This window comes from Myodes glareolus, chromosome 8 (genome assembly GCF_982192425.1).
Source record: "Myodes glareolus chromosome 8, mMyoGla1.1, whole genome shotgun sequence".
NCBI classification, from domain to species: domain Eukaryota; kingdom Metazoa; phylum Chordata; class Mammalia; order Rodentia; family Cricetidae; genus Myodes; species Myodes glareolus.
Window position 1 is genome coordinate 76,234,618 of NC_142033.1, and position 17,244 is coordinate 76,251,861.

The 17,244-nt window shown below is 51.3% G+C and overlaps 2 protein-coding genes across 3 annotated transcripts; one reads left to right on the forward strand and one right to left on the reverse strand.

Annotated features, from left to right (window-relative positions):
- Positions 1–83: 83 nt before the first annotated feature.
- Positions 84–13,794, forward strand: Dbnl (drebrin like). 2 transcript variants are annotated; one of them, XM_048450053.3, is made up of 13 exons: positions 84–241; positions 5,151–5,206; positions 7,069–7,181; positions 7,780–7,854; positions 8,904–9,050; positions 10,148–10,225; positions 10,425–10,576; positions 10,710–10,761; positions 11,127–11,220; positions 11,517–11,612; positions 11,710–11,819; positions 12,504–12,609; positions 13,091–13,794. In XM_048450053.3, exons 1-13 carry the CDS (start codon positions 159–161, stop codon positions 13,228–13,230), a joined length of 1,302 nt encoding a protein of 433 aa, XP_048306010.1. In that variant the 5' UTR covers positions 84–158; the 3' UTR covers positions 13,231–13,794. The 2 variants fall into 2 exon arrangements, with proteins under 2 accessions (XP_048306010.1, XP_048306011.1); XM_048450054.3 differs by having other exon boundaries at positions 10,713–10,761.
- A 1,036-nt stretch (positions 13,795–14,830) lies between these two features.
- On the reverse strand, positions 14,831–17,029 carry Pgam2 (phosphoglycerate mutase 2). The gene is made up of 3 exons (XM_048450055.3): positions 16,547–17,029; positions 16,274–16,454; positions 14,831–15,038 (listed from the first exon to the last, which is right to left on the reverse strand). The coding sequence occupies exons 1-3, from the start codon at positions 16,958–16,960 to the stop codon at positions 14,872–14,874; spliced, it is 762 nt and encodes a 253-aa protein (XP_048306012.1). The 5' UTR covers positions 16,961–17,029; the 3' UTR covers positions 14,831–14,871.
- Between the last annotated feature and the right edge of the window lie 215 nt (positions 17,030–17,244).

A 17,244-nucleotide genomic window follows, 5' to 3' on the forward strand; every position in this document is an offset into this window, starting at 1 on the left:
ACTAGCTCTCAAATCCTCTACTTCCGCTTCCGTCCTCCTGGGCGCGGCTTCCGCACGTCGGAGGCAAGGCTTCCGGCCGTCGGGGCGGAGCTTCCTGTCTTTAGTGGAGGCTGGTGGAGAGCTGAGGCTGTAGCATCGCTGGGTCAGTGGGGCGTGCCATGGCGGTGAACCTGAGCCGGAACGGGCCGGCGCTGCAGGAAGCCTACGTGCGCGTGGTCAACGAGAAATCCCCGACCGACTGGTAGGCAGCGAGGCGGGTCCGGGGAGACCCTGGAAGTGGAAGGTCGGGCGCGGCGTGGCCGTGGTGTTGCTGGATCACCTGCCCCACTCCCTGCACTCTAGCGCGGTGCTACCCCGTCCTCGCCACTGCTGTCTACCCTAGACCTTTCCCCCTGCCGCCTGTGGTCAGTTCTGCGCTGGGAGTCTCTTGAAGGTTTCTGTCTGGTTGTGATCGCTGTCCGCCAGCCTCTTGTCTTTTCTGGGTCTTCCTGGACAAAGGGGTCCCGCGCAGCTCCCCAACTCTTAGAAGGAGGAAGCCGCGTCCTAGCCTTTTAAACCCGGATTCAGGAATAGGCCTTGAAAGCAGTGTGATGGCGGGGTTGAGGTCATGAGATCACACTGAAGGCTCAGTCAGGGATGTCAGGTCTGGGTCCCTGGTTCTCTTCTATCACATTTCTGAGTTACAGGGAGGGGACTGAAAACGGGATACTGTCACCTGTTTGAGAAAGGCTCCATCTTTCCTCCAGCACCCTAGAACTTCCTCCGCTCGGCTGTCAGTGTTTAGGTTTCATCCTGCAATTTACTCGGGCTTTACAGTACTGTGAGCTTGGATCTGAAGTTTCAAGGGTGACCCTGCTGAGCCCCTCCCCCCTTCAGCTTTATGCATACCTACATATAGTAGTTCTCTTTCACTTTCCCATTTACTTAAAATGTTTCCATTAGCCAGTTTTTAGCGCTTAAATTTCCGAGAAATATGCTGAGTACGATAGGCCAAGGTGAACAAACGCTGGGGAGTACAAACTGTACCTTGGAGTTGTGGTGGGATCACCACTGCCCTGTGGTCAGCATTGAGGGACTACATACCGAGTCTGCCCGTGTTGAGTCTCCCCTATCTCATGGTCCTGTGATCTTTTTTTCTGCTGCTTCACATCCCCTCAGTCTTTCTGCCCTTCAGTCTTCTCAGGAACCATCACTGGGAGTGATACCCCGCAGCCTAGCTAGCAGCACACTTCTCCCGAGCTTTGCTGAGCTTGCCAGCTTGCTTGCTTTTGAGACAAAGCCTCACTCCGTAGCTCTGGCTGGCCTGGAACTCACTGTGTAGACCAGGTTGGTCTTGAGCTCCCCTGCCTCTGTCTCCCAGGTACTCATTGAGCACCTTACTGGAATCAGCTGTTCCACTTCGGTCTGACATTGTCCTGCCTCGCCACTCACGTCCCGTCTGAGGGTGCAGAGCCTTCTTTTTGCCCAGGCAGCCATGATACTGCTTAGGTTCCTATAGTGCCACAGACTGTGCCACTCCAGTTGAACGAGCCTCTGGCCTCCACCCTCACCGCCATAGCCATTTCATTAGTTACTCAGCAAGATTGTGTGGCAGGTCCCCACTCGCTAGCGGAGAAAATATCTGAGCCATCTCGGTTCCCTGCCCATAACTGCAGTGGCTTCCTGTTGCACTTTGAATAAAGCCCAGACTCTTGCCTGCCCCTCCTGCTTCCTACACTGACCACACCTGTTGAGCACCCTTGTACCAAAGTCTTTCTCTTCCTCAAAACTGCAAGCTAGTTCCTCATCACAGCCTTCGATCTTACTGCTTCCCCTGCACGGAACTGGCTTCTATGGCATCTTGATGGTATCTTGTCCTTCATATCTGCACCGAGGTTGTCTTCCCTGAGAGGCCTCCAGGTCCTAATATGTGGACCGTGTATATGCCTGGTGCCTTTAGAGTCTGTAAGAAGGTGTGGGGTCCCCTGAAACTAAAGTTATAGTCACCTTCTCCCTCAGTTTCTTTTTACTTCCTAGTGATATAAATAAGATACACGTTGGAAACCTAGTGATGTGTGTATCAGTGTGAGTATCTGTATCTGTGTGTGAGTGTGTGTATCTGTGTGTGAGTGTGTGTATCTGTGTGAGTGTGTGCATCTCTGTGAGTGTATCTGTGTGTGAGTGTGTGTATCTGTGAGTGTGTGCATCTGTGTGAGTGTGTGCGTCTGTGTGAGTGTGCATCTGTGTGAGTGTGTGCATCTGTGTGAGTGTGTGTATCTGTGTGTGAGTGTGTTTATCTGTGTGTGAGTGTGTGCATCTGTGTGAGTGTGTGCATCTGTGTGAGTGTGTGCATCTGTGTGTTCTTTCTCTTCCCTAAAGTGGTGGGGTAGGCCTGTTTCTGTCCCTAGTGCCTAGCTATGTTTTTGATGGATGGATTAAAGTATGTAGAAAAAGAAATAGACTGTCAAAAAGAGGTAGTCTTCAATTGTTAGTCCCAGAAAGCTGCACACAGAGCTGGTACCACTCTGCACTATAGGCCAGAGCCACAGCTTTAGTTCCCCATCTGCTGTCTAGCTTCAGCTTCCTCCCCAAAGAGCGGGTGTGACCTGTGCTTGCCTGGTTCCTATTCCACCCTGTGCACACTTCATTCCCTGACAGTACATTAGTGTAGGGTTGTGTGTGTGTGTGTGTGTGTGTGTGTGTGTGACCTGTTCTGTTGGAGGGTGAATTCCGTGGGGAGGACCTTTCAGGGAGGGTTTGTAGCTGCAGTCCTGTAAGAGTATGCACATTCGGAAAATGACTGGGTGGTAAAGGTGCTCTCTTGCTGTTAAAGACCCATGTGCCATGCTTTCTTCACATTGATTGTGATAAGGGTGGAGCTCTGTTGGAGACAAGAAAAAGCCTTTGAAGTGGAATATTTATTTTGGTGCATGTGTGTGCGTGTGTGTGTGTGTGTGTGTGTGTGTGTGTGTGTGTGTGCATGCATGTGTGGATGCATTCTCAGGTACAAGTGGATGTGAATATGTGTGTGGAGGCCAGAGGTCAATGTCAGCCTTTCTCAGTCACTCTCTGCCTTACTTTATTATTTATATTTTATGTGTATGAGTGTTTGTCTACGTGTATGTGTACCATGTGCATGTCTGATGCCTACAGAAGCCAGAGCAGGGTGTGGGTCCCCTAAAACTGAAATTTACAGACTGTTGTGAGTCACATGTGGGTGATGGGAACCAAACCTGGGTCCTCTGCAAGAGCAGAAAGGACTCTTACGCCCTAATTTTTTTTTTTTTTTTTTTTTTTTTTTTTTGAGAGAGAGTCTCATTCAACCTCATTCTCACTAATTTGTTAGACTGGGTGGCCAGGAAGTTCCAGGTTCCATCTGTGTGTCTCCCCATCTGTACCTGGCTTTTTCATGGGGACAGAGATGGACCTCGGGTCCCCATGTTTTGCATAACAAGCACTTTGTCAACTGAGCTGCCTTTCCAGTTTTGATAGGTTTTTGTTTTGTTTGGTTTGAGCCAGAATCTTACCATGTAGTCCAGGCTGATCTTGAATCTACCTGGATCTATCTGCCTCTGCCTCCTGGTGCTGGGATTACCAAGCATGTGCCAAGCTGTACCTAGCTTGAACTGAAAAACATTCCGAAGGTAGTTTCAGATAGAACACAGGAGAAAGTGGGGGAGTTTGGAGGTCTAGATCCCAGACACCAGGCAGATCTTTGCTGCTAGATCCCTTCTGTCCTCTATTGCTTCTTCTAGCTCCCGCTGCCCTAGCATCCAGCACTCATCACCAAGAGGAAGGGACTTGTTTCTTCCAGAGAGCTCTACCGATTCAGGCTGAATATCAAATGGGCCTCCCAAATCATTGTTCTTGTTGGCTGGGGTCTTTGCTTCCCAGTCCTCTGCTCTGGGAAGCAGCATCTCCTTCCTGGTGACCTCCTGGGACTCTCAGGACATGCATTTGTTATGGCACTGACAGCCTTCTGGAACTTAGTCTGGAGTTTCTGTCTCTCGGGCTGAGAGACAGCAGGCAGATTTGCTGTCACCTGGGTCAGTTCTTGTGCCTCATGCCTGTCATCCCCGCTGGGGTTGTTAGTGTTGGCGCAAGGTCCGTTTAATGCCTAGGCCCCATGTTGTGACCTTCAGGTTCAGCTTGCCTTCCTGAGGTCACCTCTCCAGGTTCTTCCCATCAGTAACCTTCATTCTGGTCAATTGACTATACTAAACAGATTCATCATATTTCCTCACTGCTTCTAGAGAGCAAGGGTATAAGGTAAAATCATTTAGAATCGTTTGAATAATTATTTCTACACACCCAGCTTGGAGTCAGCACATCCAGTTAAGGCTCTGCTGGATGGAAAACTTCTGTCTGTTAGAGGCTTGGTGGACCGGGGGCCTTTGTTTGTTTTTCTTTTTTTTTTTTTTTTTTTTAAGATTCATGTATTTGTGAGTGCTCTATCTTCATGTACACCTATATGCCAGAAGAGGGCACCAGACCTCATTACAGATGGTTGTGAGCCACATGTGGTTTCTGGGACTTGAACTCTGGAAAAGCAGTCAGTGCTCTTAACTGCTGAGCCATCTCTCCAGCCCCTGTTTGTTTGTGTTTCAAGACAGGGTTTCTCTGTGTAACAGTCCTGGCTGCTCTGGAACTCACTCTGTAGACCAGGCTGACTTTGCACTCCCAGAGATCCACCTGCCTCTGTCTCCTGACTGCTGGGATTAAAGACATGTGCCACCACCACCCAGTTTGGATCACTGGTCTTAACTGGGACTCAATATTATGTAATTGTCTGTTTTCTGTTGCTATATAGTCCTGGCAAAGTGCATATTAGGAGAGTCTCAAGACAGAAAGAGCTTGTGCCCCACCCACAGGCTGTACACTCAGGAGTACCCACGGCCTCTTTCTCCTTCCTGCTTCTCCTTTAGGTGTTTGGATTCAGAAACATGTAGACATATTTTGCCTTTTGAAATTTATGCACCTACAATCCAGTTGAGTGTTTCATTCATGAGTGTGTAGAAAGAGCACACAATTCTGTGCTTGTGTCTTCCTCTCAGTAGACGTATGTATGTCCTTCCGCAGTCTCCATGGCTAGCTAGCCTCACAGTAGCCTGCTCCTACGTGCCAAGGCAGGGCAGGGCCTGGCCACTGAGCCCACTTGTGTTTCCTTTCAGGGCTCTGTTTACCTATGAAGGCAACAGCAATGACATCCGTGTGGCTGGCACAGGCGGTGAGTATGAACCCACACAGGCCCTCAGCACCAGAAAAGAAGAGAGTGAGATCCACAGCGGGGAGAGGTTGTGACTGGCCCTGGACCACCTCAGCTGGCACTTAAGCTGTCGCAGGAGCAGAAGGACATTCGGGCTCTCCAGCTCGGCTACAGTGACCCTCCCCCAGTTGAGTTTCCACAGGCCTTTTACTGAGTTAGCTCCAGACTACTCCTGATCTGAATACGGACCGGCATCGGGTAGGACCATGGCCAGAGCCATGTCAGCCATGACATACTGATGCATTTCACATTTGCTAGTGAAGACATTCTTTGACTGTCCTTAGCTGGGCCAGGACAGTGCTGCTGTCTTAAGAAGCAGCCCTCCCTCCAGCTTATGAGCAGCCCTTGTCCAGGGTACTGCAGATTGAGGATGCCAGTCTTCAAGCTGGTGTAGGTGAAGACCCACATATATGTTCTCTGACTCTGTCCTGCCCTGGTCTTGGGCAACTACACACAAGGGTGTGACCCTCATTAGGGAGAGCCAGTGTATCTGCAGGTGGTCATGAGGACCTTGATTTGGTGTTCAAAGTGTCTGCAGAAATACTGGCTGTTGGTCACCACTGGGAGAAACAGGCAAGTCTACTGGGCCAGAAATGTCTGAGGTATGAGACAGACCTCTCAGCTGAAATCCTTGACTCACATGCTTGAGGCAGGCATGACTGTCCTTAGGGCCTGTCTGACCACTCTCTACTCCCCACTGCAAGTGAGTGCCTGGAATATGCTGTCTGCTCGGGCAAATGAGAGTGTGGTTTTAGTTACTATTGTTGATTTAAAAAACAAAAAACAAAAAAACTCCCTTCCCACTGTGAGATATTCTTGCTGATGCATCCTCTCTCTAGAATTGCCACTGATTGGTCATCTCACATGACATTGTATATGCCTGAGAGTTGCACATATCAGCAGTCAGAGCTTCTGGCTGGCACAAGGCAGGACTCTGTTGCCCATCAGAATGCTGCTCCCCTGGGTTCTGTGGAGCCCTATAGCTAAAATGTGTGACCCAACTTCTACTATGACCCAGGAAATTTGAAGGTTGAAGTACAGTGTCTGGGAGAATCGCTTAGGGCAGCTCATTGTCCCCAACCAAGACTGAGAGTTTTAATTAACTGTTTATCTTTGGGATGTCCCAAAAGGTCTGACTCTGGTGGCTCTGGAGTCTGAGTGGACACATAGTCTGTGACAAGGGAGAATTAGTAGGCTCTTGCCCCGGGCCTTCCTTGGTAACATTGTCGTAGAGCTCTTCCATTCAGAAATCTGGTGATGTGCAGGCACAGTGACGCACACCTATAGCCCCAGCGCTCAGGAGACAGAAGCCAGTGGGTGAAGCTCTGTGAGTTTGAGGCCAGCCTGGTCTACAGTTCCAGATAACCAGGCCTACATAGAGACCTGTCTCAAAAACAAAAAAGAAGAAAAGTAAATAGAGTAAAAATGGCCTTTTTATTTGATTTCCTTCTCAATCTTAGAGAAGTGATTTTCAGAAACAAATTCTTATGGTTTTAAAAAAAACTGGGAGGTGGTGGGGGCACCTGACATGCTTGCCAGAAACGCACTCCACTGAGTCCCACGAGCTCTACTAAGTCAGCTGAGTGGGTTTGGGACCCATGAGTCAGGTTATTTTATGTTCATTTACTTCTTTGCTTACTGTTTTGTGGTGCTATCGGGCCCAGGACCCGATAGGTGCTAGCTGGGCACTCTGCCGCTGAGCTGCCTGTTCATCCTTGGAGTCTGATTTTAAACTTGAGTCCCAGAAGGATTCTGAGGCAGGTGGGGTGAGCACTGGTAGGCAGGGGTGCAGGCTGCCTCTGAGCGTTCCTGTAACTCTGCAGAGGGAGGCCTGGAGGAGCTGGTGGAGGAACTCAACAGTGGGAAGGTGATGTACGCCTTCTGCAGGGTGAAGGACCCCAACTCTGGCCTGCCCAAGTTTGTCCTCATCAACTGGGTATGTGGATTCATCGCTGATGTCATTGGAACAGTCCCTTGTCTCCTCTCCTTTGACTTAACCTTGGGTACAGTGTTTCACTACACCACTCAGTTGGTCAACAGGACTGTTAGTTAAGAGTGGGAGATGAGTAGAGGAAATCGTCCATTCATTGTGAACCAAGGAATAAATGGCTTTGCTTGGGATTCACCCCCGAAGCCCAGAAGGATTCCTGCAGAATGGAATAGAAATTATTACCAAAAAATCCCCCGCCCTGCAATGGCTCTGATGGAAGGGAGGGCCTGCGGTTGTGTTCAGGAGCCTTGAAAGTATAGCAATAGGAACTCTAACAGCATAGGTCCCGCTAGTTGGGGACCAGGAATATTGAGAAATGCCCCCACTTGGGAAGCCAGTAGCCATGCATCTCAAAGAACATCCTGAGCTCCTTGGAAAGACTGATCTCATCTATGTGACTCATTCAGGAGAATGGCTTTGTCTGGGAGGAGGGGAGGGAGTGCCTTTTAGGAGAGATAGGGAAACTGTTGGGTTCTTGGGAATTGTGGGTCAGGAAGTGGCTTTGGAAGAGGCCTGGGTCATGTTATCTGTGCTTGTGTTGCAGACAGGCGAGGGTGTGAATGATGTGCGGAAGGGAGCATGCGCCAACCACGTCAGCACCATGGCCAACTTCCTGAAGGTGAGGGCTAAGCCAAGCCCCGCAAAGGGCCTTGCAGGATCCAGTACCCTAGATTCCTGAATACAGGTAAACTGGAAGGGAGCTGGAATCAGGAGCAGAACCATGGCTAATGTTCTGACTAAGCAGCAGGATATAGGCAGAGCCACCTCTGCCAGGCTTCAGTAGGGCAAGATTAGGACCACTCCAGGACTGACCCAACTGTTTTGCTGATCCTCTGTCTGTGATTTAGCAGTGTTCGGCATAATGGCTCACGCCTTTAATCCCAGCACTCAGGAGGCTGAGGCAGACAGATTCTTTGAGTTTGAGGTCAGCTAGGGCTGTCTAGTGAAACCTTGTCTCATAATACTAAAAAAAAGAGAGAGGGGGAGAGAGAGAGAGAGAGAGAGAGAGAGAAGTTAAGCAGCAGCAACGAGACTTGAAGGAAGAAGCTGCTGCCGCCCTGCCCATGTATCCCTCTGATGCCTCCCTTTGCTGCCCCTTTGTACGAGCATTCGTGTCACTCATTCCACAGCTGTAACAGCTGTAGTGTCTTCCAATTTCAGAGACATTTCTATCACAATTAATTTATAATTTTGTTGTCAGCTGCCTTTTTGCATTTGCTTGGTTCCTGGCAAGGAGACTTGAGAATGATCTCTGTCTCCGCCAGCATGTCTTTAGACATACCTTAGTTCTCCCATCTGGTCTGAAAGCTTTTAATTAAGTTTTCAAATTTTTGCAGTGCTGAGAACAAACCCAGATTCTCACATGCTAGGCGAGGACTCTGTTCCCGAGTACTCGGTGAGCTTCCAATATAATAACCGCTAATGAGGTCTCAGGTCAGGTACTCAGGAAGGAGTCAGTTTTCATTGAATAGATGGAAGGTGCCTGAACATCTGTTGAACTGCAGCAGGAACTTTGTAGCATTGACGACTGGGGAGAGCTGGCCCTTGGTGTCTCCTGACACTAGTCTTGTGTGCAGTGCTGGCCTTTGCTATATGGACAGATAGGAATTTGGCCTGTTCTCTCCTAAGTTTGCAAAGCTTACATTTCGAGTGCTGCTTCTGCTCTAGGGCGCCCATGTGACCATCAATGCACGGGCTGAGGAGGACGTGGAGCCTGAGTGCATCATGGAGAAGGTTGCCAAGGCCTCTGGAGCTAACTACAGCTTCCATAGGGAAAGCGCCTGCTTCCAGGATACAGGGCCTCAGGCCCCAGTGGTGAGTGCCGCCCTGACGTGGACCTTTCTCCATGCCTAAGAGCAGAGCACCAGAAATGTAGTTTCTAGTGTCTGAGTAACAGTTCTGGCTTGACATCTCTGGATGGTGATCCTATGCCCTGATGGGCACCGACTCCATGGCTTTGCTATTGGAGAGCCAGCTTGTGGCAGAGGCACTTCAGCAACTGTCCACGGCTGTGATAGTCTAATAACCCCAAGAGCTATAGTGTCAGCATGACATAGACGGTCTGGGGACCCGTTGTGGAGAACTTCTGGCGGCTTTATTGCGGAGCCTGAAACCACACAGGCCTGTGGCTCTGGCATCACGTGGCGCTCATGGCTGCAAACCACTTATTAGTCATACAATTGGGATCCATGGTGATTCTTCTGGATGTTGCCAGCAGTCAGTTGTCTGAAGAGCGGCCTACTTTAGAATTGCCAGGAGTCTAGGATAAAAATCCTCTCCTGTTCCCATCAGTGAGGACCAGTTGCCACTGTAGACACACATGTACATGGACACACACCCTGTGCTCTCAGGGTGCAATGTCCTTGCTGGGGTGGTCTCCCTGAGCTTTTTTGTTTGTTTGTTTTAAAGATGTATTTTGTCTTTATTTTATGTGTAGCATGTCTGGGTGTTTTGGCTGTATGTGTGTCTGTGTACTACATGTGTACTGTGCCTGCAGAGGCCAGAAAGGGGCAACAACCAACAACAGATCCTCTGGAACTAGAGTTACAGACAGCTATCTCATGTGGGTGTTGGGAACCTGGTTCTCTGCAAGAGCAGTAAGTGCTCTTAGCCCCTGAGCCATCTTTCTAGACTTTGTTTTGTTTAGTTTTTGAAACAGGGCCTTGCTTTATAGGCTAGGCTGGCCTTGAACCCAAGATCCTTCTGCCTGTGCTGGGCTTACAGGCGTGCACTACCACACCCAGCTCCTAGACTATTTTCTGAACATCGTGGTGTGTCTCCTTGTGAGTGTTAGTCCAGGCTCTCCTGAGCCTACCAGGTACAGATCTAGAAGGTTTCACCTGCTCTCTAGAGCTGACAGATTCCCTTACCCCGCTCCACTCATGCCTGACCATCCGCTGTGTCTTCTCTAGGGCTCCGTGTACCAGAAAACCAACGCCGTATCTGAGATCAAGAGGGTTGGCAAAGATAGCTTCTGGGCCAAGGCTGAGGTGAGTGCTGTAGTAGTGGAGCGGGCATGCTGACAGACACGCTGCTGGGCCTTATCCTTACAGCTCGTTACACCGGAGGCACTGTGCATGATGGGCTGCAGTGTCCCTTCTTTGACATGGCCCTTTGAGGGACCCAGTACCTGGCAGGGTTTGAAGCCTAGGGGACTGCACATGGCTGAGTGCACAGCTCCCTCTGCAGAAGGAAGAGGAGAACCGCAGACTGGAGGAGAAGCGAAGGGCTGAGGAGGAGCGGCAGCGGCTGGAGGAGGAGCGGCGTGAGCGAGAGCTGCAGGAGGCTGCCCGCCGTGAGCAGCGCTACCAGGAACAACACAGATCATCTGGACCCCCAAGGTTAGCCCACCATGCACTGGGCAAGTGGTTATGGCTGTCCCTAAATGCTCGCCTGTTCTGGGGCAGGAACACTGAGGGAACAGCATGAGGAGCTGCTGGCGAGCCTCAGCTCTCCTAATCTTGGCCCTTCCAGCAGGACATGTGAGCAGGAACAGGAAGTGGTTTCAAGGAGCAGACAGGAATGGGTGAGTTTCAGGCATCTCTTCCACAGACCTAGGGATTTGCTAGTTTGGCTCTGTCTTAGCCACTTGGTGAAATCCTTGTTCTCGGATTGAGGCTTAGCTCAGACCTCTGCAGTCAGCCTGAGGCACATCTGTGCACACAGAGAACCAGTGGGGGAAACCAGGACAGAAGCTTTGGGTATGGCTCGAAGCCGCATTTTGGGAGAGGCCCTGTCAGCTCCTCGTCTTCCTAGTCCCCATTCTAACCCATCCTGCACACACTTAACACAGCATTGAGGACCTGCTTTCTGAGGTAGGGCAGTCAGGTGAGAAGCCTTTGGGTTCTCAGTCACCGCTGGGGTCAAAGCATGCTTCTGTGCTTCTCCCAGGAGTCTGCTGGGCAGCAGGCCCCACACCCACGAGAGATTTTCAAGCAGAAGGAGAGGGCTATGTCCACCACCTCTCTCTCCAGCTCTCAGCCAGGTGAGACCTTCTCTGGGCCTGGCAACAAAACAGGGTGGACCGAGGGGAAGCCTAGAGTCCATGCAGGGGCCTCCAGGGCATGTTTTAAAGGGTGACAAAAGAATGGGAAGAGCCACCAGAGTCCAGGTGGCCCTTTTGTCCTGCATTTCTACTGCTCACAGATTCAGCACACAGCCCGAAACCCTGGGGTCTTGTGTTAGCAGGGGCCCTACTTAAGATACACTCACTAGGCAGGTCTGTAGAGTGCGGGTGTGTCATAGCTGAAGTAATGACTTGGTGTTTTCTGGGTTGTTCAGGTAAACTGAGGAGCCCCTTCCTGCAGAAGCAGCTCACTCAGCCAGAAGCCTCCTATGGCAGAGAGCCAACTCCCACCGTCTCAAGGCCCGGTGCAGGCAAGACTCTTGTAACCTTGTACAGCCCTGGGGGAAATGATTGAGAGGGGGACTTTTGTAGAAAGAAGATTACATCCAGCTGTGTCCTTTGCTGTAGGTGTCTGTGAGGAGCCAGCACCTAGTAGTCTGTCTTCAGTCCAGACAGAAGAAGAGCCCACATATGAAGAAGCCCCAGAGCAGGACGCTCTCTACGAGGAACCACCACTGGTGGGTTGGACATAGGTCTGAGTTTTCTGTGGCATGTTTTAGGGTACTAGGGTTGTATTGTTTTTATTTTATGAGTGTTTGACCTGCATATGTATGTGTGTGTGGTATGTGTGGAGGCCAGAAGAAAGCATCAGATGCCCCTGGGACAGGAATTACAGTTGTGAGCTGCTGCGTGGGTTCTGAGAACCAAACTTGGATCCTCTGCAAGAGCAGCAAATACTCTTAACTACTGAACCATCTCTCCAGTCCCTGTACTGTGTTTTGAAGACAGGATCTCACTGTGTAGTCTTCAGCTGGAGATCCTGTTGACCCGGCCTTCCTGAGTGTGGGGATTGCCACCATCATAGCTTAGTTTTGTTTCGGTTTGTGGCATGCATGATAGAATCCAAGGCCTTGAGCATGGTAGGCAAGCAGCCTACCAGTGCGCTTACTCATTTTCCTTGGAAGCATGCTGTGCTGTAGGTCGTGTGTGCCAGTGCCCGTGTGTGGTTGATGATAGATGCCAAGAGTGCCTTTGTGTGCTACTTTGAGATGAGAGCCGTGTTGCAGGTGTACCAGGCAGCAACAGCTCCTTGCCCTACAGGGCCCTCTCGTACTCGATGCCCTTGCCCGAGATCCCAGCTTAGTCTGAGCCTTGGGTGAAGGCTGAGACTGGGGCAATGCCATCTTTCTCACTTCCAACAGGTACAGCAGCAAGGGGCCGACTCCGTACACATCGATAACTACATGCAGGGCCAGAGCCTCAGTGGGCAGGGGCTGTGTGCCCGGGCCTTATACGACTACCAGGCAGGTAAGATTCGCCTAGCTGACCGTCAGAGGTCACAGATCCTGAGATTAGGGAATAAGAATGTGTACTGGGACTTTCTGGGGGTTAGCTCCAGAGGGTATCTGAAAGAAAAGATATGGGATGGAAGGCCCTCTGGAATGGGAATGCCCGTGGCCTTAGAACGTCTGTCCTGAAGAGCACGTGCTTCCAGTTAGCTCCACCATCCACCACCCACCGGCAGAATCCCCATAGCCATCCTTACTGTAGACCTCCCAGGTCTGATTGGAGAAGTGAGGCCTGGGTGTCGGCCCCCCGGCCTTCAGGGTTGGGGCACTGGGGAACAACCATTTAAAGGGGTGATCTGTAGGATGCTCTGCCGTGAGCGGTAGCCAGTGCAATTACAGGCACATTGGTGCCGCCAGACTGGATGACACTGGGCTCCCTGGGGTCAGGTGAGGGATGCGACAAGGCACCAAGATGCCATCCTCGGCTTCCCTTCCTGCAGCTGATGACACAGAGATCTCCTTTGACCCTGAAAACCTAATCACGGGCATCGAGGTGATTGATGAAGGCTGGTGGCGTGGCTACGGGCCTGACGGCCACTTTGGCATGTTTCCTGCCAACTACGTGGAGCTCATAGAGTGAGGCCGAGGCCTGTTTTCCTTCTCTACTCGAAGAGGAGGCCAGAGAGTTACTGTTTTGACACTCTTCCAGGAATGGAACTTCAGTGAGGATGAGGCTCCCTCTGCCTTGAGTGCTGTCACCCCAGATGTAGCCGTATCCCACTGCTCCCCCAAATGCTTACCACAGCCTCCAGGACCTCCTACCAGACTTACACTTGACCCCAATGGGAATGGTGTATTGATCCAAGCTTAACCTGTGGCCCGCTCCTGGGTGACCTCTGCCCAAGGACAGCAGCACTGAGAAGTTGGGGTCGGAGCAGGGACATCTGGGGGCCACATTCTGCATCTGCCTTTCTTTCTCTGTGTGGCTTCTCAGGGTGGTAGCTGCAGCTGTTTCCTCGAGAATCATGAACTTAAAGTCTTGACCAAAGTCAGAGTAGAACATGATCATTTTGACAGCAGGGAGGTTTTCTTACTAGGGACTTCCCTACCTCCCTTTCTGTCCCCGTGCCTGTGTTGTGGGAAGAAGGGATGGGATGACCAAGCTCCCATCTCTGAGAATGTGAAAAATCAGACATGACATGTATCTTGTGGTTCACTCGTGTCTGCTGGCTCTGCCCATCTGTGTCTGATAAACAATCTAAGACCTGCAGTGAGGTCCACAGCTCATCTGCCCCACTTCTGACCTCACTCCTCCCATGTGGAAGAAACCCCAGCCTGGGGTCTCTATCTGCATCGTACATGAGTATACATGTGTGATTACACATATGTGCCCTCAGACAGACTGCATGTTTAGCCTCCTATTGGAAGTACAAATGAACCTGGCATGGTGGTGTGGCCTTTAACCCCAGCGCACAGGAGGCAGAGGCAGGTGGATCTTCATGAATTCAAGGCTATAAGGTCAGCCTGCTCTTTTTCAGTTCCTGGACAGCCAGAGCACATGGAGATTCAGTCTCAAGAAAGAGGGGATGGAGTATATAAATAAGCTATAACACATGGTTGGAGCCTTCCTGCATTTCAGTTCTTGAAGAGGCCACTGCTTCCCAGTTCCCTCCAGGAGCCTCTGCAACATGGCCCAACACTCATCTGCCTGAGATAGTGGATGGACATACTTGACCCCAGACTTGCCCGCTGGTAGTCTGTGCCCGGGGAAACCACCGACCTCATGCTGTGGTCAAGTCTACTTCCTCCCCATCTTCTGCCTATTCTTTTGGACAGCAGGCCATGGAGGCCTATGAGCTTAAACTGTTGCAGGCTTGGTCGGATAGACTTATCCTGCCTGGGAGGTACACTTGGCATGCCAGAAAGAGGTCACAGAGATAGCAGAAAGCCACCCTGACCGAAACTGGTCAAGAGTCACACTTCCTGTTTCTCATGGGGAATACCAGAACACATTGCTTTTCTCCTTAATGTAACCAAGTGACTCCAGAGCTGCAGGGTCACTGCAGGGGATTGGTCACACACACAGGGTGTGCATAGTCCTGATTTAGCCCCCAATATCCAGAGATGAGTACTGGACTCCTCCCACCATCGATGTTGAGTTAGGAATAGCTACAACCCTGGACCCAAGAGTCCTCATGACTTGAGTTGAGCTGGGCAGACCAAGCCTGGCCATGCTAAACTTGGCACTGTGCAGAAGGAACTTTATTGCCCATGTACACCCTCACTTGGCCTTGCCCTGGGCGGCAACAGCTTCCATGGCCTTCCGAACTGTCTCTTCATCTCCCAGGAACCTCATTGGCTTGGTAGGCTTCAACTCCTGGTCCAGCTCATACACGATGGGGATTCCCGTGGGCAGGTTCAGGTTCATGATGGCCTGATCTGACATCCCTGGAGCAGAGGAACAGTGTTCTTAGCGCTTTCCACTCAGTTCATCATACAGCGTGGCCTTGGTGCTAGGATGCTGCCAGTTGGCTCATCCATGAGAGCAAGGCCACAGAAATGTGCCTAAAGGCCAAGGCGGCCCAGCTTCCAGAAATAGCCCAGCAGCAAGACAAGAGCATCCACTATCAGTAACTGTAACCTGAGTGGCGCCATGCTTGCTCTCAGCCCAGGGTGAACTGGCCAAACTAAAGAGGGTTGGGACGAGGCATCATTTGGTTTCTAGAGGTTCTAAATTCTGAGCAGGGAAGGAGCAGGAAACTTGACCCTGCCTGGAATAGCAGTTCAACCTTTGCCGTTGCCATCCCCCCATCCCTACCAAGCAGGGGGACCCGGGAGTGTTCCCTGGAGCACTCCCCATGTACCTCTGTCCCAGAACCCAGTCCAGGGAGGAGGGGCAGAGGTGTCCCCTCATGCTGCACATCTGTTCGTTAGTATGCCCAGTAGCTGGAGAAATGGGTCATACCCCACTTCTGTCTTAGGATCCCAGCAAACCTAAAAGTTGTCCAGAATCTAATAGACTTCTAGTGTCTATTAGAAGTGTCTAGTGTCTAAGACCCAGTTGGGACCATAATTGGTGACTTCCCTATGCCCACATGGCCCCTGAGCCCAGTCTGTCAACCCTTGTCATGAGGAGTCCCTCTGCAAGCCTAAGTTCGTTAAATAACCATAGCTCTGCACTCAGACCGCTTTTTGCCTAAAGAAGCTGTGGGGAGGGAGACAGTGGTTCAGCTTTGTGCAGGTGGGTGGGCTGCTCATTGTAGCCTATATCTGAGGCCAAAGGACCTCAGTTCAAGTGAGACTATCTTAAGGGGGTGGGGGGAAGCAGGCAGCACTAGGAGAGATGCCAAGAGTACTGTAGCAACTCAAGTGGCTTGTTCAAGCTTCAGTAACAAGCCAGCATTGGGGCAGAATCCCGCCCTTGTCCCCTATGGGTGCCTTAAGCCTACTCTATAATTAGCGCCTGTGGGGTGGGGTGGCTCAGCTGTGCTGTGTAGACTAAACTCACCACCTTGGTCACAGTAGCCCAGTGCATGCTGGGAATAGAACAACATAAAAGTATTTCTCAACTCTTAACGTTAATCTACCTTTGAAACCCTCACATATGTAAAATATCTGAAACACGTCAGGGCTGTCACCCTCACTAGTTCCTGTCTCCCATCTTTCCTGAGGGTGAGTCTCACCTTCCAGATGCTTCACAATGCCACGCAGGCTGTTTCCATGGGCGGCAATAAGTACTCTCTTGCCAGCCTTAATCTTGGGTGCTATCTCATCGTTCCAGAAGGGCAGGGCCCGGGCAATGGTGTCCTTGAGGCTCTCACAGGTAGGCAGCTCCCCAGACTTCAAGTCTGCATAACGCCGGTCCTGGGGACGGACACATGGACACTTGTGTTTGCTCCCTGGGTAGCCCTCCCACTCAGGCTCCCAGCCTTCCAGCTTCCCAGCACCTGGCCCACCTTGCTGATGGAAGTGTAGTAGGGGTGTTTCTCGTCCATGGGGGGTGGCGGGGTGTCAAAGGAACGCCTCCAGATCTTCACCTGCTCCTCCCCGTGCTTTGCAGCCGTCTCAGCCTTATTGAGGCCTGTGAGGCCCCCATAGTGCCTCTCATTGAGGCGCCAGCTACGCACCACAGGCAGCCACATTTGGTCCGTACCATCCAGGATGGTCCAAAGGGTGCGAATAGCTCGCTTCAGCACCGATGTGTAGCAGATGTCAAATTCAATTTTGGCATCTTTGATGGCACTGGCCCCCCGCTTGGCCTCCTCAGCCCCCTTCTCACTCAGTTCTGCATCAAACCAGCCACAGAAACGGTTCTCTTGGTTCCATGAGCTCTCACCATGGCGAACCATTACTAGGCGGTGCGTGGCCATGGTGGCAGGGGACACGGGAGTTCCAGGTGACAGCTACTTGCTTAGCCCTTTCAGCTTTATAACAGTTTTCCCAGCCCCCACACCAGCCCTAACTGCCAATCAGCATTCCAGGAGGTGCAGGCAGAGGCAGGCGACCAGTAGTAGAACTGGGGGTGGGGTGTAGTTCAAAGACTTAAAAATAGCCCACGCTCTGCCTGGGCTCAGATGACAAGTCCATTACCAGTTGGCCCTGGGGCCAAGCTGGGTGGGGCTGCTGAACTGGACCAGGTGAAGGGTAGAAGTCA

Bases quoted from the DNA above. Each gene is read 5' to 3' on its own strand.
- Dbnl (XM_048450053.3), top strand. From the start codon at position 159: ATGGCGGTGAACCTGAGCCGGAACGGGCCGGCGCTGCAGGAAGCCTAC. The intron at 10,577-10,709 runs GTTAGCCCACCA...TGGCCCTTCCAG, and splicing joins AGATCATCTGGACCCCCAAG to CAGGACATGTGAGCAGGAAC. The intron at 12,610-13,090 runs GTAAGATTCGCC...CCCTTCCTGCAG, and splicing joins CTTATACGACTACCAGGCAG to CTGATGACACAGAGATCTCC.
- Pgam2 (XM_048450055.3), bottom strand. From the start codon at position 16,960: ATGGCCACGCACCGCCTAGTAATGGTTCGCCATGGTGAGAGCTCATGG. The intron at 16,455-16,546 runs GTGGGCCAGGTG...GTCCGTCCCCAG, and splicing joins ACTACACTTCCATCAGCAAG to GACCGGCGTTATGCAGACTT. The intron at 15,039-16,273 runs GTGAGACTCACC...CCTCTGCTCCAG, and splicing joins CATTGTGAAGCATCTGGAAG to GGATGTCAGATCAGGCCATC.